Below are 26588 nucleotides of genomic sequence, written 5' to 3'. Positions count from 1 at the left end.
GGCGTGGAGCTCAGCACAGCCCTCAGAGAGCAGATGAGATAACAGACCAAGAAACTGCAGCTAGCAACCACAGGAATGACATGGCCAGCTCCGCTTCCCAGAGCCCAAACCAATCTTTAATTATGATTTCATGGCTGTAGCCTCTCACATCTTTATTGCATGATAATCATAAAAAAGAAGGCTTTCCCTTTCTGATAATTATGATGCAGCCATGTAATCACAGACATGCTACTGAGCAGAGCAGGCTGGCGTAGTAGGCTATTTTGAGCAAAGATCGCCCACTTAGGGTTTAAGAAGCAGCCATCTCATCTTCCGGGGGGGGGGGGGGGGGGTTCAAGATGAGAGGGAATACGAGTCATCTGGAGCTATTAATTTTCTTTAAAAAGCCTCATTATTTTTATCGTACAGTATTCCTTTTTAGTTTTGGCGCTGGAGTGGTTTCTCTCTTTCATTTGGAATAAAAATCTAATCAGGCTCTTCTCTCTTATTCAAATGCAGAGGGATGGGGGGAAGAGGAGGGGAGGGATGAATATCGGGTTCTCTGGGAATGTAGGGATGGATTCCCAAGGAGGGAATAGATTAAACATTTAACATTAAGACAGACTGCATCCCAAATGGCACCCGATTCCCCTTTTGACCAGAGTCTATAGGGCTCTGGTCAAAAGTAGTGTACTATAAAGGGAATAAGGTGCCATTTGGGACGCAGACAAGACATGATGAAAGATTCTATTCTGCATCCAAGGGAACTCTGTCCTGGCTTGTTTAACTGAAGCCAATCAAGTTGTCATGACTTCCAGTTCCAGTAGACTCCAGATCAAACGATCTGGTCCTCTCCACCTACTTCTTCCACCCCTCTCTTCCACCTCCTCCTTCCACTTACCTATTCCACCGTCCTCCTTTTTCTAAACCTCCACCCTACATCACCAGGGGTTCCTACACTGTGAAATCCAAGTGTTTAGGATCTGAACACATAACTAAACACTTTTCTGCAACACTTTTTAAACACATTAAGACATTTATAATTTATATAAAAACACGTCACAGTGTTTGGATTGTAAACACCAAAACATGTTTATTCGATGCCAGTGTCAATTTTTGAACGTAAATCTTGGTGGGGCAACAAAGAAAAATATTTGGGGACGCATGCCAGCAATGCCACTACACAACACAACACTAAACAATTCATTAATTGCACTATAACGGTGACAAACTGTGCCCACAAAATGTTAGGGCCTACATAAAGCTGTCCCAACAGCAGAGTCACAACAGCAGTCCAAAAACCTTGCCACTGCTACACCTGGCTATCAGCAGAGCCTCGTCTGGCAGCAAAACAGCTAATTCAGGCTCATTTACTGCCTTTTAAAAAAGCATAGCTGAAATGGCTGACTTGCTTAAACAAATGTGGTTTCTACTGACAATTGAGATGAACAAACTATGGCATAAGGGGACAACAAGCAGATAAGAGGCAGATAAGAGGACGGCTGTAGTCAATCTAAATATTTGTTAAGCACTTTTTAAATGTACAGTGACAGAATACAGAACATGGGCCATTCTTACAGTGTTCTCCCTGTACACCAAGTCAGAACCATAGGATAAATAAAGTGGGCATAAAAGTAGACAATGAAAGCTCTTACAATATTCAAAGATTACATTTCTCTAAACAGGTTATAGGCTACATGTGCACCACCAAGTCAGAACAGTAGGCAACATTAGGAGGGGAAAAGGGAGCAAATGATTAGGGGGAGGCACATGGGCTACTAACAGTTTAATACACAACATACACTTACTATTACTTTCTTAGCTGCAGTATAGGTATCTCACTGGCATATTACATCATTTATGTAGTTGTGTACAATACATTTTTGGACTCACCTTGTTGTGCTGTGCTCATTTGAACAGGAAGGTGGCACGGGAGTTCTTCGTGGGCAAATTTTGTCGGCAAACTTTGTCATCAAAGTCTAGCATTTTCTGGATTTATGGTGCTTTCAAGACAACTGGGAACTCGGAAAAAACAAGGTTGAATCATGATGACGTCAGTGACCTCCAGGTCGCGGCTCTAGTAAGAGGCCAGAGTTCCCGGCTTGGAATTCCGGGTTGGATGACCTTTCTAAATGTATTTTCCCAGACGGAGCTCGTTTATTCCCGAAATCCCAGTTGTCTTGAACTCACTGAAGTCAGATTTCCCAGTTCCAAATTAAACAGTTGTTTTGAGCACGGCAGAAATTATGCTGGATTGACAACATGGCCAATGTTGAATATTTGTCATTTTAAGCTTGGAAAAGAGACCACCCTTAAAGCCAGAAATGGGACCACACACCCACTCCATTGAATAGCAGGGTAGTGATTGCTTTGCAATGCTTGCAGTTAGCCACTGATTCCTTCCAAACCACTCAATGTTGAATTTGCGATTTCCAACTTGTTGTCGAATGTTTATGTCCAATGGCCGAAGAGCACCGAAATATTGTATCTATAATTTCTCTTAATTATTTCTGTTCATAGGACACGGATTAAAAAGGATTTGCCAGTATATTGTTGACTTGATTCATGATGATAACTGCTAACTAAGATTTTGAAAGTATGATGTTGACATGATCAGTTCAATCAAAGCTTCTCAATGACCTTGAACCTTCTTGGATGGGCACTTCTAATGTAACCCTATGTTAGCACCAAGTGGCTTAAATTTTCAAGCTCTACCCTTAGATTTTGGCAGTGACGTAGTGTCCCCATGAGTGACACTAAGCCAATCACGGCGCAACAAGCGAACATTACCAACCCCTACACTCTATATTTTCCACCGGCAGCCCCCGCACTACCACAGAAAGCACTAAGCTAAGCTGAAAGACCTGAATTTTGGAGCTGCCTTAAGAAATCCAGAAATAAACCATGTTTGTATGCGGCTTTAACTCAATGATTATTATTATACATTGTTTGAAAACTGATATGTTATATCCCAAAACAACATGCAAAAAAAGGCAACCCTACCAGTCAAAGGTTTGGACACACCTAAGGGTTTTTCTTTAATTTTACTATCTTTCTACATTGTAGAATAAAAGTGAAGACATCAAAACTATGAAATAGCACATGGAGTCATGCAGTAACCAAAAAGTGTTAAACAAAACTAATTTGATATTTGATATTCTTCAAAGTAGCCACCCTTTGCCACGATGACAGCTTTGCACACTCTTGGCATTCTCTCAACCAGCTTCATGAGGTAGTCACCTGGAATGCATTTCAATTAACTGGTGTGACTTGTTAAAAGTTAATTTGTGGAATTTCTTTCCTTCTAAATGCGTTTGAGCCTATCAGTTGTGTTGTGACAAGGTAGGGGTGGTACACAGAAGATAGCCCTATTTGGTAAAAGACCATGTCCATATTATGGCAAGAACAGCTCAAATAAGCAAAGAGAAACAACAGTCCATCATTACTTTAAGACATGAAGGTCAGTCAATCCAGAACATTTCAAGAACTTTGAAAGTTTCTTCAAGTGCGGTAGCAAAAACCATCAAGTGCCATGATGAAACTGGCTCTCATGAGGACCGCCACAGGAATGGAAGACCCAGAGTTACCTCTGCTCCAGAGGATAAGTTCATTAGAATTAACTGCACCTCAGATTGCAGCTCAAATAAATGCTTCACAAAGTACAAGTAACAGACACATGTCAACATCAAATGTTCAGAGGAGACTGCATGAATCCGGCCTTCATGGTCAAATTGCTGGAAAAAAACACTCCTAAAGTACACCAATGAGAAGAAGAGACTTGCTTGGGCCAAGAAACATGACCAATGGACATTAGAAAAACTGTCCTTTGGTATGATGAGTGCAAATTAGAGATTTTGGATTCCAAACACAGAGTAGGTGAACGGATGATCTCCGGATGTGTAGTTCCCACCGTGAAGCATGAAGGAGGAGCTGTGATGTTGTGTGGTGCATTGCTGATGAATTTATTAAGAATTCAAGGCACACTTAACCAGCATGGCTACCACAGTATATGCCATCCCATTTTGTTTATGTTTTTCAACAGAACAATGACCCAACACACCTCCAGGTGGTGTGAGTGCTATTTGACCAAGAAGGAGAGTGACGGAGGGCTGCATCAGATGACCTGGCCTCACAATCACCGGACCTTAACTTCTCTAGGGTAGGGGGCAGCATTCGGAATTTTGGATGAAAAGCATGAAACGGCCTGCTACTCGGGCTCAGAAGATATGATATGCATATAACTGGTAGATTTGGATAGAAAACACTCTAAAGTTTCCAAAACTGTTACAAAAGTGTCTGTGAGTATAACAGAACTGATTTGGCAGGCGAAAACCTGAGAAAAAGACATTCAGGAAGTCGTTTTTTTTGTTGGTTTTGTAGTTTTCTATTCAATGCCATTACAGCATCCATTGACTAGGGACTCAATTTACAGTTCCTATGCCTTCCACTAGATGTCAACAGTCTTTAGAAATTGTTTCAGGCTTTTATTCTCATAAATGAGGGAGTAAGAGCAGTCTGAATGAGTGGACCCTACCATGTTGCAGAGCTTTTTCATGCGCATTCCCGAGAGAGTGCATTTCTTGTTTACCTTTTAAATTGACAACGTTATTGTCCGGTTGAAATATTATAGATTATTTAGGCTAAAAACAACCTGTTTCTATGAACTTTACGGATACAATTTGGATACAACATGTTTTTGGATATAAAGATACTTTTTATCGAACAAAAGGAACATTTATTGAGTAAATTAATGTCTTCTGATTGCCACCATATGAAGATCATCAAAGTGATTCATTTTATCTCTATTTCTGAGTTTTGTAACACTTCTGCTTGGCTGGTTACTGTTTGTAATAATTTGTCGACTGGGCTATATTCTGGGCTGGGTATGTTCTGGGCTAGGTATGCTTTCGCCGAAAAGCATTTTCTAAATCTGACACCGTGGTTAGATTAACAAGAAGTTCATCTTTAAACCTATGTAAAATATGTTTTGTTTTCTGAATTTTTATAATGAGAATTTCTGTATTTGAATTTGGCGCTTTGCAATCTCACTGGATGTTGGCCAGACCACATATCCTAGAGAGGTTAACCCAATTGAGGTGGTTTGGGATGAGTTGACCCACAAAGTGAAGGAAAGCAGCCAACAAGTGATCAGCATATGTGGGAACTCCTTCAAGACTGTTGGAAAAGTTTTCCAAGTGAAGCTGGTTGTCCAAAGCTGTAATCAAGACAAAGGATGGATACTTTTAACAATCTAAAATCTAAAATAGATTTTGATTTGTTTAACACTTTTTTGGTTACTACATGATTCCATATGTGCTATTTCATAGTTTTGATGTCTTCACTATTATTCTACAATGTAGAAAATTGTAAAATTAAAGAAAAACCCTTGAATTATTAGGTGTGTCCAAAATTTCGACTGGTACTGTATATACAGTTGAAGTCGAAAGTCTTACATACCCCTTCGCCAAATACATTTAAACTCAGTTTGACAATTCCTGACATTTAATCCTAGTAAAAATTCCCTGTTTTAGGTCAGTTAGGAGAACCGCTTTATTTTAAGAATGTGAAATGTCAGAATAATGCTAGAGAGAATGATTTATTTCAGCTTTTATCTATTTCATCACATTCCCAGTGGGTCAGATATTTACATACAGTCAATTAGTATTTGGTAGCATTGACTTTAAATTAACTTAAGTCAAACATTTTTGGGTAGCCTTCCACAAGCTTCCCACAAAAAGTTGGGTGAATTTTGGCCCATTCCTCCTGACAGAGCTGGTGTAACTGAGTCAGGTCTGTAGGCCTGCTTGCTCGCACACGCTTTTGCAGTTCTGCCCACAAATGTTCTATAGAATTGAGGTCAGGGCTTTGTGATGGCCACTCCAATACCTTGACTTTGTTGTCCTTAAGCCATTTTGCCACAACTTTGGAAGTATGCTTGGGGTTGTTGTCCATTTGGAAGACCCATTTGCGACCAAGCTTTAACTTTAACTGATGTCTTGAGATGTTGCTTCAATATATCCAAATGATTTTCCTCCCTCATGATGCCATCTATTTTGTGAAGTGCACCAGTCCCTCCTGCAGCAAAGCACCCCCACAACGTTGGCAACATGATGCTGCCAACAGTGCTTCACGGTTGGGAGGGTGTTCTTCGGCTTGCAAGCCTCCCCGTTTCCCTCCAAACATAACAATGATCATTATGGCCAAACAGTTCTATTTTTGTTTCATCAGACCAGAGGACATTTCTTAAAAAAGTATGATCCTTGTCCTCATGTGCAGTTGCAAGCCGTCGTCTGGCTTTTTGATGGTGGCTTTGGAGCAGTGGCTTCTTCCTTGCTGAGCGGTCTTTCAGGTTATGTCGATATAGATACTTTTGTACTGGGTTCCTCCAGCATCTTCACAAGGTCCTTTGCTGTTGTTCTGGGATTGATTTGCCCTTTTCGCACCAAAGTATGTTAATCTCTAGGAGACAGAACACGTCTCCTTCCTGAGCGGTATGACGGCTGTGTGGTCCCATGGTGTTTATACTTGCGTACTATTGTTTGTACAGATGAACGTGGTACCTTCAGGCGTTTGGAAATTGCTCCCACGGATGAACCAGACTTGGGGAGGTCTTCAATTGTTTGATGTCTTGGCTGATTTAATTTCATTTTCCCATGTTGTCAAGCAAAGAGGCACTGAGTTAGGTAGGCCTTGAAATACATACACAGGTACACTTCCAACTGACTCAAATGATCAATGCTCAATTAGCCTATCAGAAGCTTCCATTACATCATTTTCTGGAATTTTCCAAGCTGTTTAAAGGCACAGTCAACTTAGTGTACGTAAACTTCTGACCCACTGGAATTGTGATACAGTGAATTATACATTAGACAATCTGTCTGTAAACAATTGTTGGAAAAATTACTTGTGTCATGCACAAAGTAGATGTCCTAACTGACTATACTATAGTAAACTATAGTTTGTTCACAAAAAATGTGTGGAGTGGTTGAAAAACAATTTTTAAATTCACTAGGGTATGGGGCAGCATTTGGAATTTTGGATGAAAAGCTTGCCATAATTAAACTGCCTGCTACTCAGGCCCAGAAGATAGGATATGCATATAAGTAGTAGATTTGGATGGAAAACACTCACAAAACTGTTAAAATAATGTCTGTGAGTATAACAGAACTGATATGGCGGGCGACAATCCGAGGAAAATCCAACCAGGAAGTACTATTATTTTGAAAGGCTGTTTTTCCATTGAAAGCCCATCCACCATACAAAAACTTAGGGCCCAGTTCATGACCTCTATAGCTTTCTCAACATGTGACCAGTCTTCAGGCATTGTTTCAGGCTTTTACCCTGAAAAATGAGGGAGATACTGCACTTTCAATCAGTGGCAAGTGAACATTTCCATTCATCAGCCATGTGTCTGATCGTGAACGCACCTTTCTTGTTTCTCCTTTCCTATTGACGAAGCTTTTGTCCGGTTGAAATATTATTGATTATTTTTGACAAAAACAACTGTAGGATTGATTTTTTACATTTTTTGGCATGTTTCTACTAACTTTTAATGTACTTTAAAAAACTTTTCGTCTGGAATTAGTGCACGCGCCTTGAGTTTCTGTGGCTAGGAGCTGACCTAACATAATCACAAAGTGTGCTTTCGCCGTAAAGGATTTTTGAAATCTGACTCAGAATTTGCATTAAGGAGAAGTTTATATATAATTCCATGCTTAACAATGTTTATGATGAGTATTTCTGTTATTTGATGTGGCTCTCTGCACTTTCACCGGATGTTTGTTTGAGACAATGCATTTCTGACCATAACGTGCCAATGTAAACTGAGATTTTGGGATATAAATATGAACTTTATCGAACAAAACATACATGTATTGTGTAACATGAAGTCCTATGAGTGCTTTAGTGATTAATTTTATCTCTATTACTGCTTTTTGTGACTCCTCTCTTTAGCTGGAAAAATGGCTGTGTTTTTCTGTGACTATGTACTGACCTAACATAATCGTTTGGTGTGCTTTTGCAGTAAAGCCTTTTTGAAATTGGACACTGTGGTTGGATTTACAAGAAGTCTATCTTTAAAATGGTGGATAATACTTGTATGTTTGAGGAATGTTAATTATGTGATTTCTGTTGTTTTGAATTTGGCGCCCTACAATTTCACTGGCTGTTGTCGAGGTGGGAGAGGTTAATGACTCCGAAGTGTATGTAAACTTCCGACTTCAACTGTACATAAGGTCACTTAGAAATGTTCTTGTTTTTGCACCTTGTGTTGGCTAACCTAAGTTTAACATTTTATAAGGCTATTTGATCATTAGAAAAACCCTTTTGCAATTGTGTTAGCACAGCTGAAATCTGTTGTCATGATTAAAGAAGCAATAAAACTGCCCTTCTTTAGACTAGTTGAGTATCTGGAGCATCAGCATTTGTGGTTTCGATTACAGGCTCAGATTACTTTCTTCTGAAACTCGTCAGTCAGAGTTGTATGAGATCTTCAGTTTCTAGGCAATTTCTCACATGGAATAGCCTTCATTTCTCAGAACAAGAATAGGCTGACGAGTTTCAGAAGAAAGTTCTGAACGCTTAGGATATACAGTATAGGTGTTCACAAATGAACAGGACATTTGATTGAAAGTAGTGGGAGACACATTACTAGGTCTGGCCAGAGAATTACACACAAATAAGCTATATTGACACCTTTTTTCTTTTTTTCTTTCTTTTTCAAAACAAAAGAAGATTTACAGCAGTAATGCCTCAGAGACGAGAGGTGCTGCTGGTTCTCACGCAACATGATGACACTACTGAGCCATGGAGAGAGTGCTGCCAAGACACACACACCTGTGCGCAAGTATTCACACACACACCTCCCCCACACACACAAAAATCAACCTGCAACAGGAAATGCTGGGAAATATGATAATGAGGCCCCACCCACGTCTTTTTCACTCAGAGAGTTACTCACACAGTCGAGTAACAATAACACCACGAGATTTAAAATATTTATTGAATCAAATGTCCTGTTTCGTTGTGCTGAAATGTAGGTAAGGTGACCGACATTCCTAACACTAATCTGAATAAAAGGCATAGAAAGTTACATCAAAGACTAAATGCACTCTAAAAAGGACGACGGGAAAGTAAACACAAGTGTTTAAATCGGAACACTTAGGCTATACAGTATAGGTGTTCTCCTGGTTGGAAACTGACTGGAAAAAGCTGACTATCATCTTTAAATCTTGCATTCTAAACGCCTGTGTTTAAGATGAGAACACCTATCGGCACGTCAAAATGTCTAATATTTCAGTTTTAAACACTGACATTTAGGTTATAAACGTGTCACATGTTTAATGTTTTTACAGTGTACAGTTACACGACTATCAGGCCTAATGAACAACTATGCTGCTGAGTTGGTGTTCACACGGGAGCTCTGAGCAGTCACTGTGGTGTTTTATTCATTTTTACTCACTGCCTGAGAATAGCTCTATGATGACAAAGTGGCGTAAATTCAATCTGGAGTGCCAGAGTGTGCTCAGAGTGCGCTCTGGGCGTTCGTAAATTCAGAGCTTTGTCAAGTTGTCCATTTGTAAATTCAGAGTGTTTCACTCTCGGAGAGTTCAGAGCGCACACTGGACACTCTGGCGAGGAGTCGGCTTGATCTGAGTGTTCTGATCTCACAACGGAAGTCCAGCACCCAAGCTAACTGGCTAACATTGGCTGGCTTGCTAGCTACTTCCAGACACAAATAAGAGAACAACTCACTCTGACCATTTCACTCACCCTAGCAGAGCTGGTTAGGCTGTTTTCATGTTATCCAGAGGGTTGGTGACTGTGCTGCTGGCAACAATTTAATGAAGCGTTCGTAAATTCATCAGTTGTTTTAGGCTCTCATTCGAGAGTGCTCAGAAATAAGAGTAGATAGCCAGAGTGAAATTACGAACGCACCCAAAGTAAGATACATTCTAATCTCGAATGCGTCGCATCTCCACAGCCTAATACAGTATCTTCAATTCTGAAGCTACAATGACGTAATGAGCGATGCATCCATGTTCCATTAGCGGCCCATTATTGACACACATCTCCCATATAAGTGTGATGGGTTCTGGGAAACTGAAGATACGTTCATCTGGAGCTGTGGTTGTGGTTCCATAAGTAGCCACAGAAGAGATGCCAAGAGAATGCAGGAAGCCCGAGCTCCTGCTCCTAAAAACGCTGTGCTTAGTCTGCAGACTCTGAACTGACAATCTGGAGTTGTCACTACCTGTTCGGCATTAGGAACAGATGCTCCAGTCAGTCTGATACCTTTTTCTTTCCCCTCGCAGACAATGTAAAAAGCTCCGGAGCAGACAGTTCCAGTCCCAGGGGGAGTTTCTGTGCTGTTTGAGCTGGATTTCCCTTTGACACTGTAAGGTGAGTCAGGGACCTCTGTCTCTACTAGGACGGTATCAGAATATGAAGTGAGATACGCACACACAGGAGAACGCACATATGCCGGAGCGCGCGCGCACACACACACACACACACACACACACACACACACACACACACACACACACACACACACACACACACACACACACACACACACACACACACACACACACACACACACACACACACTCTCTCAACAACAATACATAACATAAGAAAAACAAACAAACACACCATAACAGTATGCATCACTGAGCCATGTGCAACTTCCATTACAGCATATTAACATACAGGAAAAGGAGTTCACAGGAGAGTCAATTTGTGGGAGACATTATGTATTCAACAACACAACATAACATTAAGTTCAGCAGCCCTCACAGTCCCAGTGGCCACCACAACTGTAAATCCACTTCTTACTAAAAGCAAAATGTGGTTGAGGTGATTCAAGTGTGGCAGCGGAGAGCTCTGGACTCAGGAGCCTCTGTTAGCTAAAGTTGTGTTTCTGTTTTCTGTTTGACAGAGCACAGCAAGGTTCAGGACTATTATAACACAACACGCAGGTCTGTTTGTATGTGTGTGTGTGTGTGCATGCGTGTGCATACCTGTTTGCACAACCATACCTTACCTGGCAGGTAGACAGAGAGCTAGACAGGTATTAATCTGACTGGGGAAAGTAGTGGGAGACACATTACTTGGTCTGGACAGAAAATTACACACAAATAAAACACCTTTTTTTTCTTGGGAACCAAAACAAAAGAAGATTTACAGCAGTAATGCCTCAGAGACGAGAGGTGCTGCTGGTTCTCACGCAACACAACGACACTACTGAGCCATGGAGAGAGTGCTGCCAAGACACACACACCTGTGTGTATTCACACACGCACACACACCTCCCCCCACACACAAGCCGGTATGCACACACACACACACACACACACACTCACCATGTACAAAGTGTGTGAGTGCACATGTGTGTGAGTGCACATTAAGCAGTGTGCATCACGTCTTCAGTAGCACTTTCTCACCAGCCGCAGAAACAAATAAAGAGTACACAGGGCCATCTGGGACACGGACTAGAGCTCACAGTTCTGCCTCAGTACCCCCGGGGCTCCATGCCTCCCAACCAGAATCCTCACACATTCCCCCAACACTCCCCACACACTCCCCTACCTACACCCTCGACACTTGCCCACCCCAAGCCCTACACCGACACACTCCCAGCACCACCAGCCAATCTCACACAACACACTTGGTAAGTAAGGAGTCCAAGCTGATTGGCAGGAAAGGAGAGGGGGGGTCTACATGAGAACTTCACAACAGGAGATGAAAAGTTCAGTTGAACTCTGGACAGGGACCTGCTGTGAGAAGGTTGCTGACGGAATGAAGAACGGAGAGTAAAGGTGGAGAAGCATGACTATCTATGTGTATATGAAGGTCTAGATAGAAAGAGGATGCAGAGAGATAGATAGTGAAAATAGAGAGTGGAAATAAGGGGTGAAAATGGCCTAGGGAAAAAAGAGGTATGGAGAATGGAGGGGAGGGAATTGGACTAGGCCATGGCGTTGTAAATATGCTCCGTTAAGGTCACGTGTAGGTTATGCCTCTAATATCACAGTATTACATGGCGTTTTCAGGAAGAAGAGCAACTCCATACAGTTATAGAAAGGACAATAACAGGGTGGAAATGGTCCATTTCATGCCGTTTCACAAGACTTACCGCTACCACAGACGGTATGTCTTGAGTCTGGCAAGAGATACTTCCCTGTCTATCTCTTTCAATTCTACAGCTAACTGCTCCTAGTCTAACTGCTTGAGGGAAAGGGAAGGAGAGAGTGTTAGTCCCCAGATAGACAGTGAGATGGAGAGAGAGAGGAATTGGGATAGAGATGGAGAACAGAGAGCACTCCCAACGGCCCTCACTGACAGCACCGCACCCAGCACACACTAGACATGTCTCCTACTCACATAGTCCGTCGAATCCTCAACGTTCCACTAATGATAGGGAGCAGACAGAATGGAGGGAGAGAGGTCAAACACAGAACAGCACAGACAGAACAAAAAAATAAGTTTATTTTTTATTTTTTTATCCGTAGTTAGGAAAAGGGCCATAGGCTAAACTACAGGCACTACAATAGTGGCTTGCTCAATGTGTCTGTTTAGGTAATTAGTGACTGGTAGAGAGGGAGAAGAAGCTCGATGGGGGAGGGAAAGGGTTAATATGCAGTAATGAATACAGGTAGATGGGTGGAAGAAGGGTGGTTGCTCTCCACAGCACCACCTATAGTGAGCACTGCACCATGTCCTGAGGGGGAATCTGTGTTGGTGGGAGTACCCTGCTGCTACACCTACTGTGTGGGTTCATCGATCAGGGTTAAAGGTCAGTCTTCTGCTTTAGCCGAGAGAACACTGCCAACTTACCTGCAACGTTCTTCCAACCTCCTGCAAGCGTTTACTGTGTCTGAAAACACGTCAATGTGCATCCAACCCTTGAGAAAACATAAAGGTTCCCAACAAATGCATAACTCTTAAAAAATGGCCTGGTTGTGAGACACAAATCAACTGCCTTGTTTTTCCATTGGTATAATTGAAGCCTTTTTTATATTTCAGGTGGCCAATATTAAAGAAGGTTGACATCAAAGCCAGGATGATACGATAAGAGATAAAACAAAAAGGAAGATTGGCAATAAAAAATAAAACACTGCCTCTGAGCTGAGCACGCTGCTAATTCTTAAATAGGGTATGGAAATAGAATGCATTCATTATTAGAGTGTAACTGGGTCTTCAAATGGCTGACTATAACAAGCTCTCTCAGAGAGAGAGAGAGAGAGAGAGAGAGAGAGAGAGAGAGAGAGAGAGAGAGAGAGAGAGAGAGAGAGAGAGAGAGAGAGAGAGAGAGAGAGAGAGAGAGAGAGAGAGAGAGAGAGAGAGAGAGAGAGAGAGAGAGAGAGAGAGAGAGAGAGGCTTCTAAGGATGCAACTCCCATGATATTACACTTCAGATCTCGAAAATACTGGCAGAGATGGTATGGGAACTGGAGGGAGGGAGATTACAAAGACAATAGAGCGAGTTAGAGGAGGAGATTTGTTGCGTTCTTTGTCTGATCTGTGCTTCTTCTTCCTGTTTATTCCTTTCATACTCAATACTCCACCGCACAACACAACATATACTCAACCTCTCAGCTTCCTGCCTCATACATTTCAGAAGACCATGCAGCTTCCAGAGGGGTGGCTTTAAATGCGGAAGACACATTTCAGTTGAATACATTCAGTTGGACAACTGACTAGGTATCCCCCTTTCCCAGTCATGTGTGTGCGCGTGCATGAGTGGAAGAGTCTCACAGAGAGAGAGAGAGAGAGAGAGAGAGAGAGAAGTAGAGAGCTCAAGATCCTCTCCTGTGCTGCTGTAATGTGTCTGTCATTGAGTTGAGATTACATTTCACCTTCAGAGGTTAGAGCCCTTTTGCTTATTCAGCAGCCAGTCTGGGGATTAAATTGTTCTCCTTCGCTGTGAGGTACCTGCACCACCTATTCCCTTCATTCACACTTCCCTTTCAAATAAAGCTGGACAGAGCCCCTTAAACTCTACATTCAGGCTCCAGCCCCCTCCCAGCCCCCCAATAAGCTTGCCCTGTCCATCCCTAATCCCCATACTTCCCAAGCCAGACCTAGCCAGTAGAGGCTATTCATCCTCTAAGTAAAGGCAGTAATGGTTGATAGAGATTAAACTTAGTCTGTCTCTCTCTCTCTCTCACTCTCTCTCACTCTGCCTCTCTCTCTGACTCGCTCTCTCGCCCGCTCCAACTGAAACCCACGACACGTAGCAGGTGCCACAGCAGAATTGATTCAGAGACACATGGGATTTGTATTCCACTCCACGACCTTGCTGACTAAAGGAAAATAAAAGATAAAGGGGCACGGCGGCACGCTTCTTTTTTCTCTAGCTGCTTAGAAAAATGACCTTATCATAAACAAGAGCTGCAGAGCGGGTGTACTGCTGGGCCTGCAGGGCTGGGGACAGCGAGCTGAGAATCAGCTATATACCCGGTCCCCTATTGGAAGTGCACGTTGTGCACTAAATCACGGAAAGATGCATCATCATAGTACAGCAAACACTAGGCAGAATAAAAAAATAGTCTGAGGAACTGTCTCTCTGTTTCCTAAAGTAACTGCTGTGTTCCTTCACTAGGAAGGATTCTGTCTGGAATTGTGTGTGTTCATATCTACCCGGAATCGTAATATCTCCCATTTATAACTTTTGATCATACACTATTTCCTTCATAGCAGTCTCAGTTGCTTGGAAGAACAGTTATTGAATTGGATAAGCTTATTCCAGAAGCTGAAGTGACATTTAAAAAAACATCTTTGGCAACATCCTCAGATAGAGCTACATACATTCTGTGGCCTTATACTGTATGTGATGTGAAAAACTTCAGAGTTGAGAGTACTCCCGAAACAGAAATGACTTAGCCGGAGGCTATTCCGTCACACAACACAAATGTTTATCTCCAGAACCCATAAAAACACTTGACAACAAAGTCAATAACCCGAAGATGAGGGAAGGGAAAGGGTCAGGTAAAAGATTGACACATTGTCCTTACACAGTGAACCATGAGAAAAGAGAGTGCATTTCGCTTAAGTTGAGTGGAATTGAGTGGAAAAGCTCTTTGATAGAACATTTTGTGAGTATTGACTATAGTTTTTAAAGGAGGAGGTGGGGAGGTGAAGAGTGTAGGTGGGACTGAACTCTATATGACCCTGTAGCCTTGGAGTAGCTGCCCGTCACAGCAGCCTTCTGTGTGTGAGGTCATGGCTGTGTGACAGTGGTCCCTGAGGGCCAAACTGAACACGTCAAAGTCACTTTAGCCTGTTTGACCCTGTGTGAAATTAGTTAGTGAGTGGAACTGGAAGCCCTGACCGGTAAACAGACTACCACAGAGCGCTCCAACACTAATAGACCATGTGTTTGTGAGTGGATGTCTGACTGAGGAGGTGTTCTAAATGGCACCCTATCCTTTATATAGCGCACTACTTTTGACTAGGGCATAATAGGGCTCTGGTCAAACGTTGTAAACTATATAAGGAAAAGGGTGCTATTTGGGATGTATCCTCTGCCTGGGCACTGTTCATGCAGTATGTGTCACACAGTGCAGGTCAAAAGGTATTCCACTGCTTGAGCCACACACTCACTGACACCAGAAAGGTCAATGCTACTGGACTGCAGGACTCTGGACAACACTACAGCGATAATCTACTCTGCCCTGCTGCACAGTTCCATGAATAGGAAACTAGACCTTTCAATTTGCTGTTAGCAGAGGTCCTCTAACTCCAAGGTCATGGGTTCAATTCCCGCAAGGATCGCATAAACTAAGTGGCATACAGTACCTTGTTCCTCTTGGAGTGACTATAAGTACTGTAAACCTATAAGGAGCCACTGGTCTGCCTGTGCTTTAGTTCTAGATAGTAATGCTACTGAACAATAAACTGAACGGTACTGGACCCAAAAACCAGATTGGAATTTTTCAATAATACAGTTGGCACTTACTTTTTTTTTTTTTTGCTGTTTGAAAACCAATATCTCTTAAGAATGGGAGGTTGGAGATTGGCCAAAAATTGCAAAGAGCTGAAGAATCTAGATTACTTTTCTTCAGAAGGGGTTTCACAATGGCAGTTTTTAGTGCAGTGGGGAAAGTGGAATGATTACCAACAGCTTGTACTTCTTCTGATATGCAATTAAAAACTGTTTTGCAGAAGGTGGAGGGGATAGGATCGACAAGGCAGGTAGAAAGGCTTAAGTTGTGATATCACTTTCCTGAGCATGTCCTTGTCAACCAGGGAAAATACATCCATAGTGCCTTTTGTCTGGTAGACTGGGGCACAAATCATCAAACTTCTCATCGGGTTTCGCTTAACTGATACTCAGCCTAATGTTTGCTATCTTATCTCTGAAATATGCTGCAAATGCCTCACATTTAGATGTGGTGGAAAGTTCACATAGGTTAGCTGAGGTAGGATTTATCAGGACACCAATGGTCGATACGTGTCACGTCCTAACCTTTTGTATGTCACTGTTTTAGTATGGTCAGGGCGTGAGTTGGGGTGGGCATTCTATGTTTGTTCTGTGTGTTATATTTCTATATGTTTGGCCTGGTGTGGTTCCCAATCAGAGGCAGCTGTCAATCGTTGTCTCTGATTGAGAACCATACTTAGGTAGCCTGTTCCTACCTGGTGTTTGTGGGTAGTTGTTTTCTGTGTCTGTGTTTTCACCATACAGAACTGTTTCGGTTTTCATTTCTTTCCTTCACTTTGTTATTTTGTATTTTTCATGTACTGATATAATAAATTATCATGGACACTTTCAATGCTGCATTTTGGTCCGATCCTTCCTACTCCTCATCAGGCGAAGAAGAAGTTACTACAGATAAGAGCACTCACAAATGATTCTGATTATTAGTGATCAATTTAGGAAAATTAGCCCATCTGGCATTTCTAATTGCCAAGTTGCGCTCTCAGAATATAATAATGGACCTGCAACTTTGAAAGAAAAAGCCTCAGAGATGCTCTGTCAGGATGAATTATCTGGGCAGATGTTGCTAAAGGAGCCAATAATTCACAGACCGCAGCAACAGAGGGAAACTTTCAGAATAGCAACCCAGAGAAAAGCATTAGGGTGCAAAGGTCTCTCTCAGAATGCCAAGTTGCTCTCTCAGAATATCATAATGGACCTGCAACTTTAAAAGAAAGCCTCAGAGATGCTCTGTCAGGATGAATTATCTGGGCAGATGTTGCTAAAGGATCCAATAATTCACAGAACACAGGAACAGAGAGAAACCTTCCACACAGCAACAAAGAGACAAGCATTAGGCTGCAAAGGTCTACCAGAATGTGTTGTACATTTATTTATTTCATCATTCCTCTGACACCGAATAAAAATAAATATATGTGATAACAGCTATAGGATAACAAATCCTTTCTATTTTATAATAGAAACAACAGTAGACTGTAAACTGTTTAGTGCCTGCTTTTTCCAACTTAGAACTAAAGACCTCAGCTGAAAACATCCTTTTAAGTAGCAGACACTTATAACACAGTTAGTGCAGCACCCAGACTGACACAACATCGTCTCATTATAAAATTTGCTATATCTATAGTTGATAATACAATTTTCCTGTGTGCAATGTATCTCATCATTTCCTGTGATCAAATTACTTTCTTCCTGGCACTGTGACAGCTCTCGCACTCTCTCGCACTCTTTCGCTCTCTCTCTCTCTCTCTCTCTCTCGCGCTCTCTCACTCTCTCGCTCCCTCTCCATCTGTCCATCTCTCTTTTAATGAAGTGTGTCCCATTGCCTGTCCTTTAGAAAGCGTAGCGACTACAATCCTTTTCGGAACATTTAGTTTTGTTGGCGGTTGGTCGTTCAGTGAGCTTTCAAACATCTCTGTGGTCATGCACGGCAGTAGGCGGTATATGTACTGCTGCGGTTAGTTTCACACACAGATGCCTGCTTGAAACATATTGAAGCATGCCTGGCAGCTCTCCTTGAACATAACTAAGGAAATACCTCAGGGATATATGTTACATGGTAGAAGACTGTCTCGTTGTTAGAAGCAACTGTACTACTGTTAATAAGCAGCACTATAGCTTTCGACTGAAGTGTTTGGAAAGTATCTGCTGGCTACACCTGTGTAGAAGACACAAACAACTAACAACGTACACAACTGGGACCTTGAGTGGTAGCTATTTGTCAAAGAGAATGTGTATACTGCCATTTCTGAAGTTACACCACGCACTGTGAAGGCAACCAGAAAGAGAGAAGGGCTCTTCTCTGCTCTCTTCCCTCCTCTTTTCTCTGTGCAGTAAATATATGCCAGAGTGTGGGCTTCAAGCACCAATGCTGCCCTTGTTTATAGGTAATCACCCCTTACCACCCACACACAACAACACTCTCTCTCCCTCTCTTTTTGTCTCCTATCTTTCTCTCTCTCTTTTTCCTCCGCTCTCTCTTCGATTATCTCTCCCTCCTCTCTCTCTCTCTTTCTCTCTCCATCTCCTTCTCCCCCTGCCTCTCCCAGTGACCAGTCTCTGCTGAAGCATCCGTTTTTTCCCCGAGCTCCAGGAGACACAGATTAGCGTTTGATAGATTAGGACCGTTTTATCTGATCAGACAAGCCTTCCGCTTCACAGCCATCAAGCCTTCCGCTCCAGGTGTCCAAAAATAGGCCTGACTTCAAACCTCAAAACAACCAGCGTGTAGAAAAACAACACTCTGTTTGTTCACGAGCACACAGAGAGAGAGAGAGAGAGAGAGAGAGAGAGAGAGAGAGAGAGAGAGAGAGAGAGAGAGAGAGAGAGAGAGAGAGAGAGAGAGAGAGAGAGAGAGAGAGTCAGGTATAAACAAAAACGGTATAAGCGTCGTAAAGCACAGGGCAGGGAGTTGGCAGGCAATTAAGCCTTTATGTTCCTCAGTGTCTCTAACCCCCACGGCCAATAATTTGATATGGTGGAATTTACTCTGTCATTAAGGGTTTTGTCATAAGCGTAACGAAGAGAGCAGTAGTCCAAGCTTGATTGCTGTTCTATAGAGACCATCCGCAGCCACAGTAAAATGGCGAAGGGATTTTAAAAGCTTCCTTCAACTGATAAACAACACACTACTAGGCCTACACTCCAAAAGAGTTCTTCGGCTGTCCCCAGGGGAGAACCCTTTTTGGTTCCAGGTAGAACCCTTTTCGGTTTCAGAACCAAAAAGGTTTCTTCAAAGGGTTATCCTATAGGGACAGCCAAAGAACCCTTTTAGGTTCAAGACAGTGAGAGTGTAGAGTGATGACAGCTTATAGTCTAGCTAATGTGTTAGTATCTCTATCACTAAAATGCTGTTCTCTCTCTCTCTCTCTATCTATGCCCTTGGTGGGTAGGTCTATAGTGATCACAGCTTCTAGTCTTGCTAATATGTTTCTCTGCAATGAGCTTCTCTCTGTCCTTGGGTGTGTAACACTGTATAAGCAACCGAGGGGAATGGTTATGGCCTCTTTCGAACAGATCTAGTCCCCAGACTTCATCAGTAGCAGTGGCCAGAGAGCCTGTTTTTCATGGAGCTGACAAGGACGCAGGCACCATAAATATGGACACAGCACAGCCAGCCGCCATGGTATGAGGAGCTCTCCACTGGCATAAAGATCTGAGCCTGGCAAAACAGCCCACTTAAAGTGATTCAGCACCGCACCAGGGACGGAATCAATCCATCACATAAAATCGTGTGATGTGTATACGACAGACCGAGAGAGATCCAACAACACAGAGAGTGTGTGTGTGTGTGTGTGTGTGTGTGTGTGTGTGTGTGTGTGTGTGTGTGTGTGTGTGTGTGTGTGTGTGTGTGTGTGTGTGTGTGTGTGTGTGTGTGTGTGTGTTTTGTATATGACAGAGATCCAAATAACACACCGTGGAAAGATTCAGCCAAATAAGGCCACATTCATGGCAGAACAGATTCCAATGAAGAGGACTAAGGAAACTACTGCAGTATTCTAAAAATGAAAACACTCCACTGGCTTGGCAAGATACAATTAATCAGATACATTACAGATGAAAACAGACACAACTCTATGAATGAAGGTAGTAGGAAAAAAAAATGTGTGTGTGAGAGTCTGTACCGTGGATGTTTGAGTATGTGTGTGGGTCTGTGTGTGTGTGTGTGTATTGCTCCACACTGTACGTGTAGAGATATGTCGATTCAGTGACTTATACTTATATGCCAAGTGTGCAAAGCTGTCATCAAGGCAAAGGGTGACTACTTTGAATAATCTCAAATATAAAATATATTTTGATTTAGGTCACCAGGCTGCTCGTTATGGCGCACACGGACCTACATGAGTCCATGTGTTATTTCATAGTTTTGATGTCTTCATAGTAAAAAAAAAAAGGGTCTGGAATGAGTAGGTGTATCCAAACCTTTGACTGATACTGTACTCACATTTAAAACATTTTGCGTGTGTGTGCGTGCGTGTGCATCTATCGGTAACACATGACATACACACAACAAATAGGTCCCATGGGGGCGAGGCGTTGTGACGTGAGGTTTTGCTTTATTTGTTTTTTGAAACCAGGTTTGCTGTTCACTTGCACTATATGAGATGGAAAGGAGTTCCATGCAAACGCGGGTCTGTATAGTATTGTACGTTTTCTTACATTTGTTCTGGACCTGGGGACTGTGAAAAGACCCCTGGTGGCATGTCTGGTGGGGTAAGGGTGCGTGTAGTGCTGTGTGTAAGTTGACAATGCAAATAATTAGGAATTTCCTCCACATGAATGTTTCTTGTAAAAACAAGAAAGTATGCAGTTGTAACGAGTGCGCTGAGAGTCGGGAAGCAAGTTCAGAGAGCGAGTGTTTTAATAAAATAAAACGGAACATAATACAAAACAGAAATACTAACAGCACCCAGATTAGAAACAGAAACAATGAAGCCTGGGGTTGTAACCAAAGGGAGTGACATATATAGGGCAGGTAATCAAGGAGGTGATGGAGTCCAGGTGAGTGTCATAATGCGCTGATGCACGTAACGATGGTGACAGGTGTGCGCCATAACGAGCAGCCTGGTGACCTAGAGGCCGGAGAGGGAGCACAGTAACTCTTACTGTCACAGTAAGTGGCAGCAGTAAGTATTTCCTTATCTCTTAGCCCTCGAGAGACTGGCATGCATTGTAATAATATTAGCCCTCTGAATACAATGAAGTGTAAAAACCTGCCTCTCAGTTCTTGGCCAGCTGAAGCTTAACTAAGTCCTTCTTTGCAGCACTTGGCCATATGACTGGACAATAACCAAGATAAGATAAAACTAGAGCCTGCAGGACTTTCTTTGTAGAGTGTGGGGGGGACAAAAAAATCAAAATAAATATGAGCCTTCAAGCCCTTTAAGGGCAACCGGCCGTGATTGGGAGTCCCATAGGGCGGCACCTAGCATCGTCCGGGTTAGGGCAGGGTTTGGACGGGTTAGGCCGTCATTGTAAATAAGAATGAGTTCTTTACTGGCTTGCCTAGTTCAATAAAGGTTAAATATAAAAAAGCACATTCACTCACTGGGTGAGATATATGTGTGCGTATGTGTGTGTTTGTGTGGGTGTGCACATCCGTGTGTGCTTGCGTACATGCTTGTGTGCGTGCATGCATGTGTAAGTGCTCATGAGTGTGTGTGTGCATGCGTGTGTGTGTGTGTGTATATATGTGTATGTGTGTGTGTGCGTCATTGCCTGCATCTGGGTGTCACAAATGTGGTTCGGGGATGCAGAATAGCTGCTCCTTGCCTGGATAAGACAGGAATGTACCTCATGAAGGAAATCAGAGGTGAAACTTATCTCTGGGAGAGAGAAAAAAAAACACAACGTGAAATGACATGAACGATAGGCCCTCACACCGTATGTCTACTTGACCTTTCAGCTTGGCCAAGAAGTGGTGCAGTGTGTGTGTGTGTGTGTGTGTGTGTGTGTGTGTGTGTGTGTGTGTGTGTGTGTGTGTGTGTGTGTGTGTGGCAAAGACGAGATGCAGCAGCCATCAAGGAACAGAGATTTAAGAAGTCTGCTTTGGGTGGCTGTCTGATAGCAAGGTCACGGGAAATGGTTGGTCACGGCAAAAACAGTAGGTTGGTGGAACCAGCCCGATCTCCCTATAGCTCCCATTTTGTTTCACTGTGAAGTAAAAGGAATCGTCAGGTCAACATGTTAGGGATGCGAGAGTTGATCAAATCTAATTAAGACATGTGTAAGGATCAAAGGGCTCTGGTCAAACGTAAGTGCACTGTGTAGGGAATTGGGTAACATTTTGGTACAGCTTTACTGCTTTATGGAAAAATACATGCTAAGGTGTAAGGTTCAGAGACAAAATACATTCACAGCACGTCAATACAAATATCCGTGATGTGGATAATAGCTCTGCCTGAACGAACCGCTGTGACTCAGCATCAGAATCAGACATGGCAGTGAATTGTGAATTGTCTCATTGTACATCTCATCACACCTCTATACCTACCATGTCAGCTAGGCTTGTCTGCAGTTATCTGAGGAGAATGGCAAAGGGTGCTAGCACTGATAAGCTGGGAACTGGAGGAGGGCTTGACACCGTGTGCTTGATACTGTGTGCTTCAGGGAGAAGGAAGGCATGCTCTCACAAGCTCCTAATATGACTAGAGATCCTCTTATAAGCATTCCTAATACAACGAGAGAGAGAGAGAGAGAGAGAGAGAGAGAGAGAGAGAGAGAGAGAGAGAGAGAGAGAGAGGTGTGTGTATATGTGTGTGTGTGAACAACCCTAATCAGGATTAAATCTATGCTTTTTCATATTCCTCATTTTCGAGTAATACTAAACCCAGCAACAATATGAAATACAATAATGTTCCTAGAATAACAAGGCAGTGAGTTGACATTCTCATCTACATAAAAGGCAGACCAACCCGCATTCATATCTACATAGAATATCACCCAATGCATTTTCATCATCAGCATAGCTAGAGACTGAACAGAGTTATCTTGGTATTTCCATCCCTGCCTTATTCCACTGAAGAGGAAATGGAAAAGGGGGATTTGTTCACTGTGTTTTTTAAAGGCAAATACTACATAGGAAATACACAGGTCCTTTTCAATCACGTTAAGAGGACTGACTAATTAACTAATCATAGTTATTACCTGACCACCATTCTCTGCCACTGGCAGAGAGTAACGATCATTCCTTACTGAACAAAATCTCCCCCAGTTCTCCATTATGAGTGACTAAGAACTGTGTGAGGTGAATGGGAGGGCTCTTTGAGAGTTTGAGAGACCTGGATGGGTTCTTTGAGCGTTTGCTTGAGCCTTCCTGGAGTGCCAAATGGCCGGGCAAGCTCAGCACATCTTACGTATTCATTGTTTTGCAGTTAAAGTTGTAGAAATATTTCAAATACCATTCGAAACCCAGGTCTGACTGGGACACTGTGGCACTGGCAGTGGGACAGTACCTGTGCCTCGGGTAGGGAGACGTCCATGATGTTGGGCTGGCCTCGTGGCGCTCCATTCTCCAGTCGTGAGAAGACCACCTGGTACCCCCTGATCTGCCCATGCTGTTTCACCTGGAGGGGGGGCTTCCACATCACCCTCAGGGCTGTAGAGTTCAGGGCATCAGCCTCCACCTTCCTGGGAGGGGCTCCGGGCACTGGGGGAAAAGGATAACAGGTAACAGAGGTTACATAACAATTGAGCGTACTGCAGGTAACAAGTTAAGCTTCAACTCTGACTGAGGGTTACAGCTAGGCTTAAACCTGTGTCCAAAATGGCACCGTATTTCAGATGTACCCAGAGAATAATTTAAGATGACCAAGCAAGCCTGTTTCAAACACTGTGCTCTGTAGCTAGCTAGATCTCTATCGGAATGGCATCAAAGCTTCATCAAAGAAACAGACCTATTGAGAAACATTGAAAGGTCTGTGGAGGTTCAAAGGTAATATGAAGGTAGCATAGTTCCCTTTGAAGGTTAGATAAATCAAAGCGTCTCGTGGTTTCTTGGGGGGGGACATCAGCGGCTGGGTTGAGTGGCCAGACTTACTGTTTCAGTTACTGTTGGCAGAGGAAGAGCAGAGCTGCTATTTAAACAGGCTAATTATGAGCTGGATGCATGATCAGCTACCCGGGGAGGTTTTAAATTAATACAACTATGACGTCAATAGAAAGGAGCGGAGATAGATTGGCTTGATAATGATAGTCAATAGGAAGCAGCGGAGAGTGAGGAGGAAAGGACAGGAAGCGGTAAAGGAAAAGGCCTGTATTAAGAGATGAATACATAGATATAAGCAGACTGTTAGTGTAGTACTCTACACCAACGCAACACTACATATCCTAACGGAAAGGAAAAGCTCAGTATCTGCCAGTCAGCACTATGCACAGCAGCTCTGCTAATTGGAACCATTTAACCTCATAATACATCTGCAAGCTTCCAGAATCCTGCAGAATCCTGCCGCCTCGGTCGACCTTCAGAAGAACAAAAGTCAATATGGCTCTTGTATTAACAGATAAATACAAAGCCCATGTCTACATCCCAAATTGCACCCTATTCCCTGTGCAGTGCACTACTTGTCAAAAGTAGTGCGCCGTGTTAGCAACTGGTTCCCATTTTTAGAACACACGTCATGCCTGTGTAAAATGGAAGAGGAACTGATGTAGAGAACCCCAGCACGTATACACAGACACGCTCATGACGCTGTTGAGGTCTTTGAAGTTCGGTCTTCAAGGATTTCAATCCAGAGTACTGCTGGGTGTAAATTGTTCATCCTGTCTTCAGACTTGTCCAAAGGGTGCGTACACTGACAAAATTGCCGGGTTATTTGGATGACCCAACCGCTGGGGTTGTAGGCATTGGGTCACTTATCAAATCAAAATCAAATCAAATGTTATTTGTCACATTCGCTGAATACAACAGGTGTAGGCCTTACAGTGCAATGCTTACTTACAAGCCCTTAATTAACCAACAATGCAGTTTAAAGAAAATACCTCAAAAAAAGTATGAGATTAGAATAACAAATAATTAATTAAAGAACTGCAGTAAATACCAATAGCGGGGCTATATATACAGAGGGTACCAGTACAGAGTCAATGTGCAGGGGCACCAGTGTCGAGGTAATTGAGGTAATATGTTCATGTAGGTAGACTTATAAAGTGACTATGCATAGATAATAACAGAGAGTAGCAGCAGCGTAGAAGGGGGATGGGGGGGCAATGCAAATAGTCTGGGTAGCCATTTGATTAGATGTTCAGGAGTCTTATGGCTTGGGGGTAGAAGCTGTTTAGAAGCTTCTTCGATCTAGACTTGGCGCTCCGGTATCACTTGCCGTGCGGTAGCAGAGAGAACAGTCTATGACTAGAGTGGATGGAGTCTTTGACAATTTTTAGAGCCTTCCTCTGACACCACCTGGTATAGAGGTCCTGGATGGCAGGAAGCTTGGCCCCGGTGATGTACTGGGCCGTACGCACTACACTCTGTAGTGCCTTGCGGTCAGAGGTCGAGGAGTTGCCATACCAGGCCGTGATGCAACCCGTCAAGATGCTCGCAATGGTGCAGTTGTAAAACCTTTTGAGGATCTGAAGACTGATGTCAAATCTTTTCAGTCTCCTGAGGGGGAATAGGTTTTAGTTGGGTTGTTTTCTTTAAAAAGAGCAAGGTTGGGAAGTTGATGCTGGGTTATTGAGATATGACCCAGCCGGTCTGATGAGAAGACTGGAGGCGTGGCTTTTTAGGGGTGGGGCTTTCAGATAGTTATTTTTGGATACCGTGACAGTCAATGTAATTCCGGTTGATCTGTTCTGCTATGTTGTTATCACATATTGAGGTTGAACACTAACATTTTTGTAGCTTTGAGAAAGCGTACTAGTTTCTTAAGAGCCTCCGGAAAACCCAATGTTGGGATGATTACCACTTTGTTATAGTATGCAAATAACAATATTAATATTATATTTTAATATTTAAAGTGCAAGAATGTTAAAGAAAATGTTTCATTTGCAGTGTACGAACATAATTGATAAAGATGGATGGCCAAAAATAACAAAAAAACATCTGAAAGCCACATCCCCAATTAGCCACACCTGAAAATAACCTAAGGATTACATTAAAAATAGACCCAGCTGCTGGGTCGATCCAACATGAAAATGAATAAAACCCAACTCATGGTTAAATTAACCCATGTGTTCTGTCAAATATTTACCCAGCGCTGGGTTTCCTAATAACCCAAATTGGGTTATTTTTTACCTATCATTATTTTTAGAGAGTAACAATAAACCCTATTGTTTTCAAACAACATACTGTCATCTCTCAGTGTTGGGGCTGCACAGGGATGTTGGACTCAAACTGAGGGCAGCTGTGATTGTTTGTCTCCATCTCTCTCCATCTATTGCTCCCTCTCTCTGCTACCCAGCTCTCTTTCTTTCTCAATCCTTCCCTGGCTGTCTGCTACTCATCAGAGAGACAGAGAGCTCCCACTCACTCCCATGGAGTCTCCATGGAAACCGAGGTGCAGAGGCAGAGTAGGTTCATGCCATGTTCTCTTGTTTCTAGAATGTCCCCTCTACTCAGGTCCACATGAATGAAGTTGCTAATGCACTTTTTCCCAGAATCCCACTGCATGAATGCAATCAAGCACACATCATGTGATCTGACGGTGGCCATGCTGTCAGTAAGTTTTCAG

General features: G+C 42.8%; 1 protein-coding gene across 11 annotated transcripts in view; it reads right to left on the bottom strand.

Annotated features, from left to right (window-relative positions):
- LOC109898078 (receptor-type tyrosine-protein phosphatase F-like) overlaps positions 1-26588 on the bottom strand; it is a 405249-nt gene that overhangs the window by 61724 nt on the left and 316937 nt on the right. For all 11 annotated transcript variants that reach the window (XM_031833586.1, XM_031833587.1, XM_031833590.1 and 8 more), the window contains one exon: positions 23376-23569. In XM_031833586.1, the coding sequence (XP_031689446.1) occupies positions 23376-23569 (194 nt within the window). The remainder of the gene's footprint in view (positions 1-23375; positions 23570-26588) is intronic.

The sequence above is a fragment of the Oncorhynchus kisutch genome, linkage group LG10 (genome assembly GCF_002021735.2).
Source record: "Oncorhynchus kisutch isolate 150728-3 linkage group LG10, Okis_V2, whole genome shotgun sequence".
Taxonomy (NCBI): domain Eukaryota; kingdom Metazoa; phylum Chordata; class Actinopteri; order Salmoniformes; family Salmonidae; genus Oncorhynchus; species Oncorhynchus kisutch.
The sequence above is the reverse complement of the archived record's forward strand: the minus strand, read 5'-3'. Positions and strand labels throughout refer to the sequence as shown.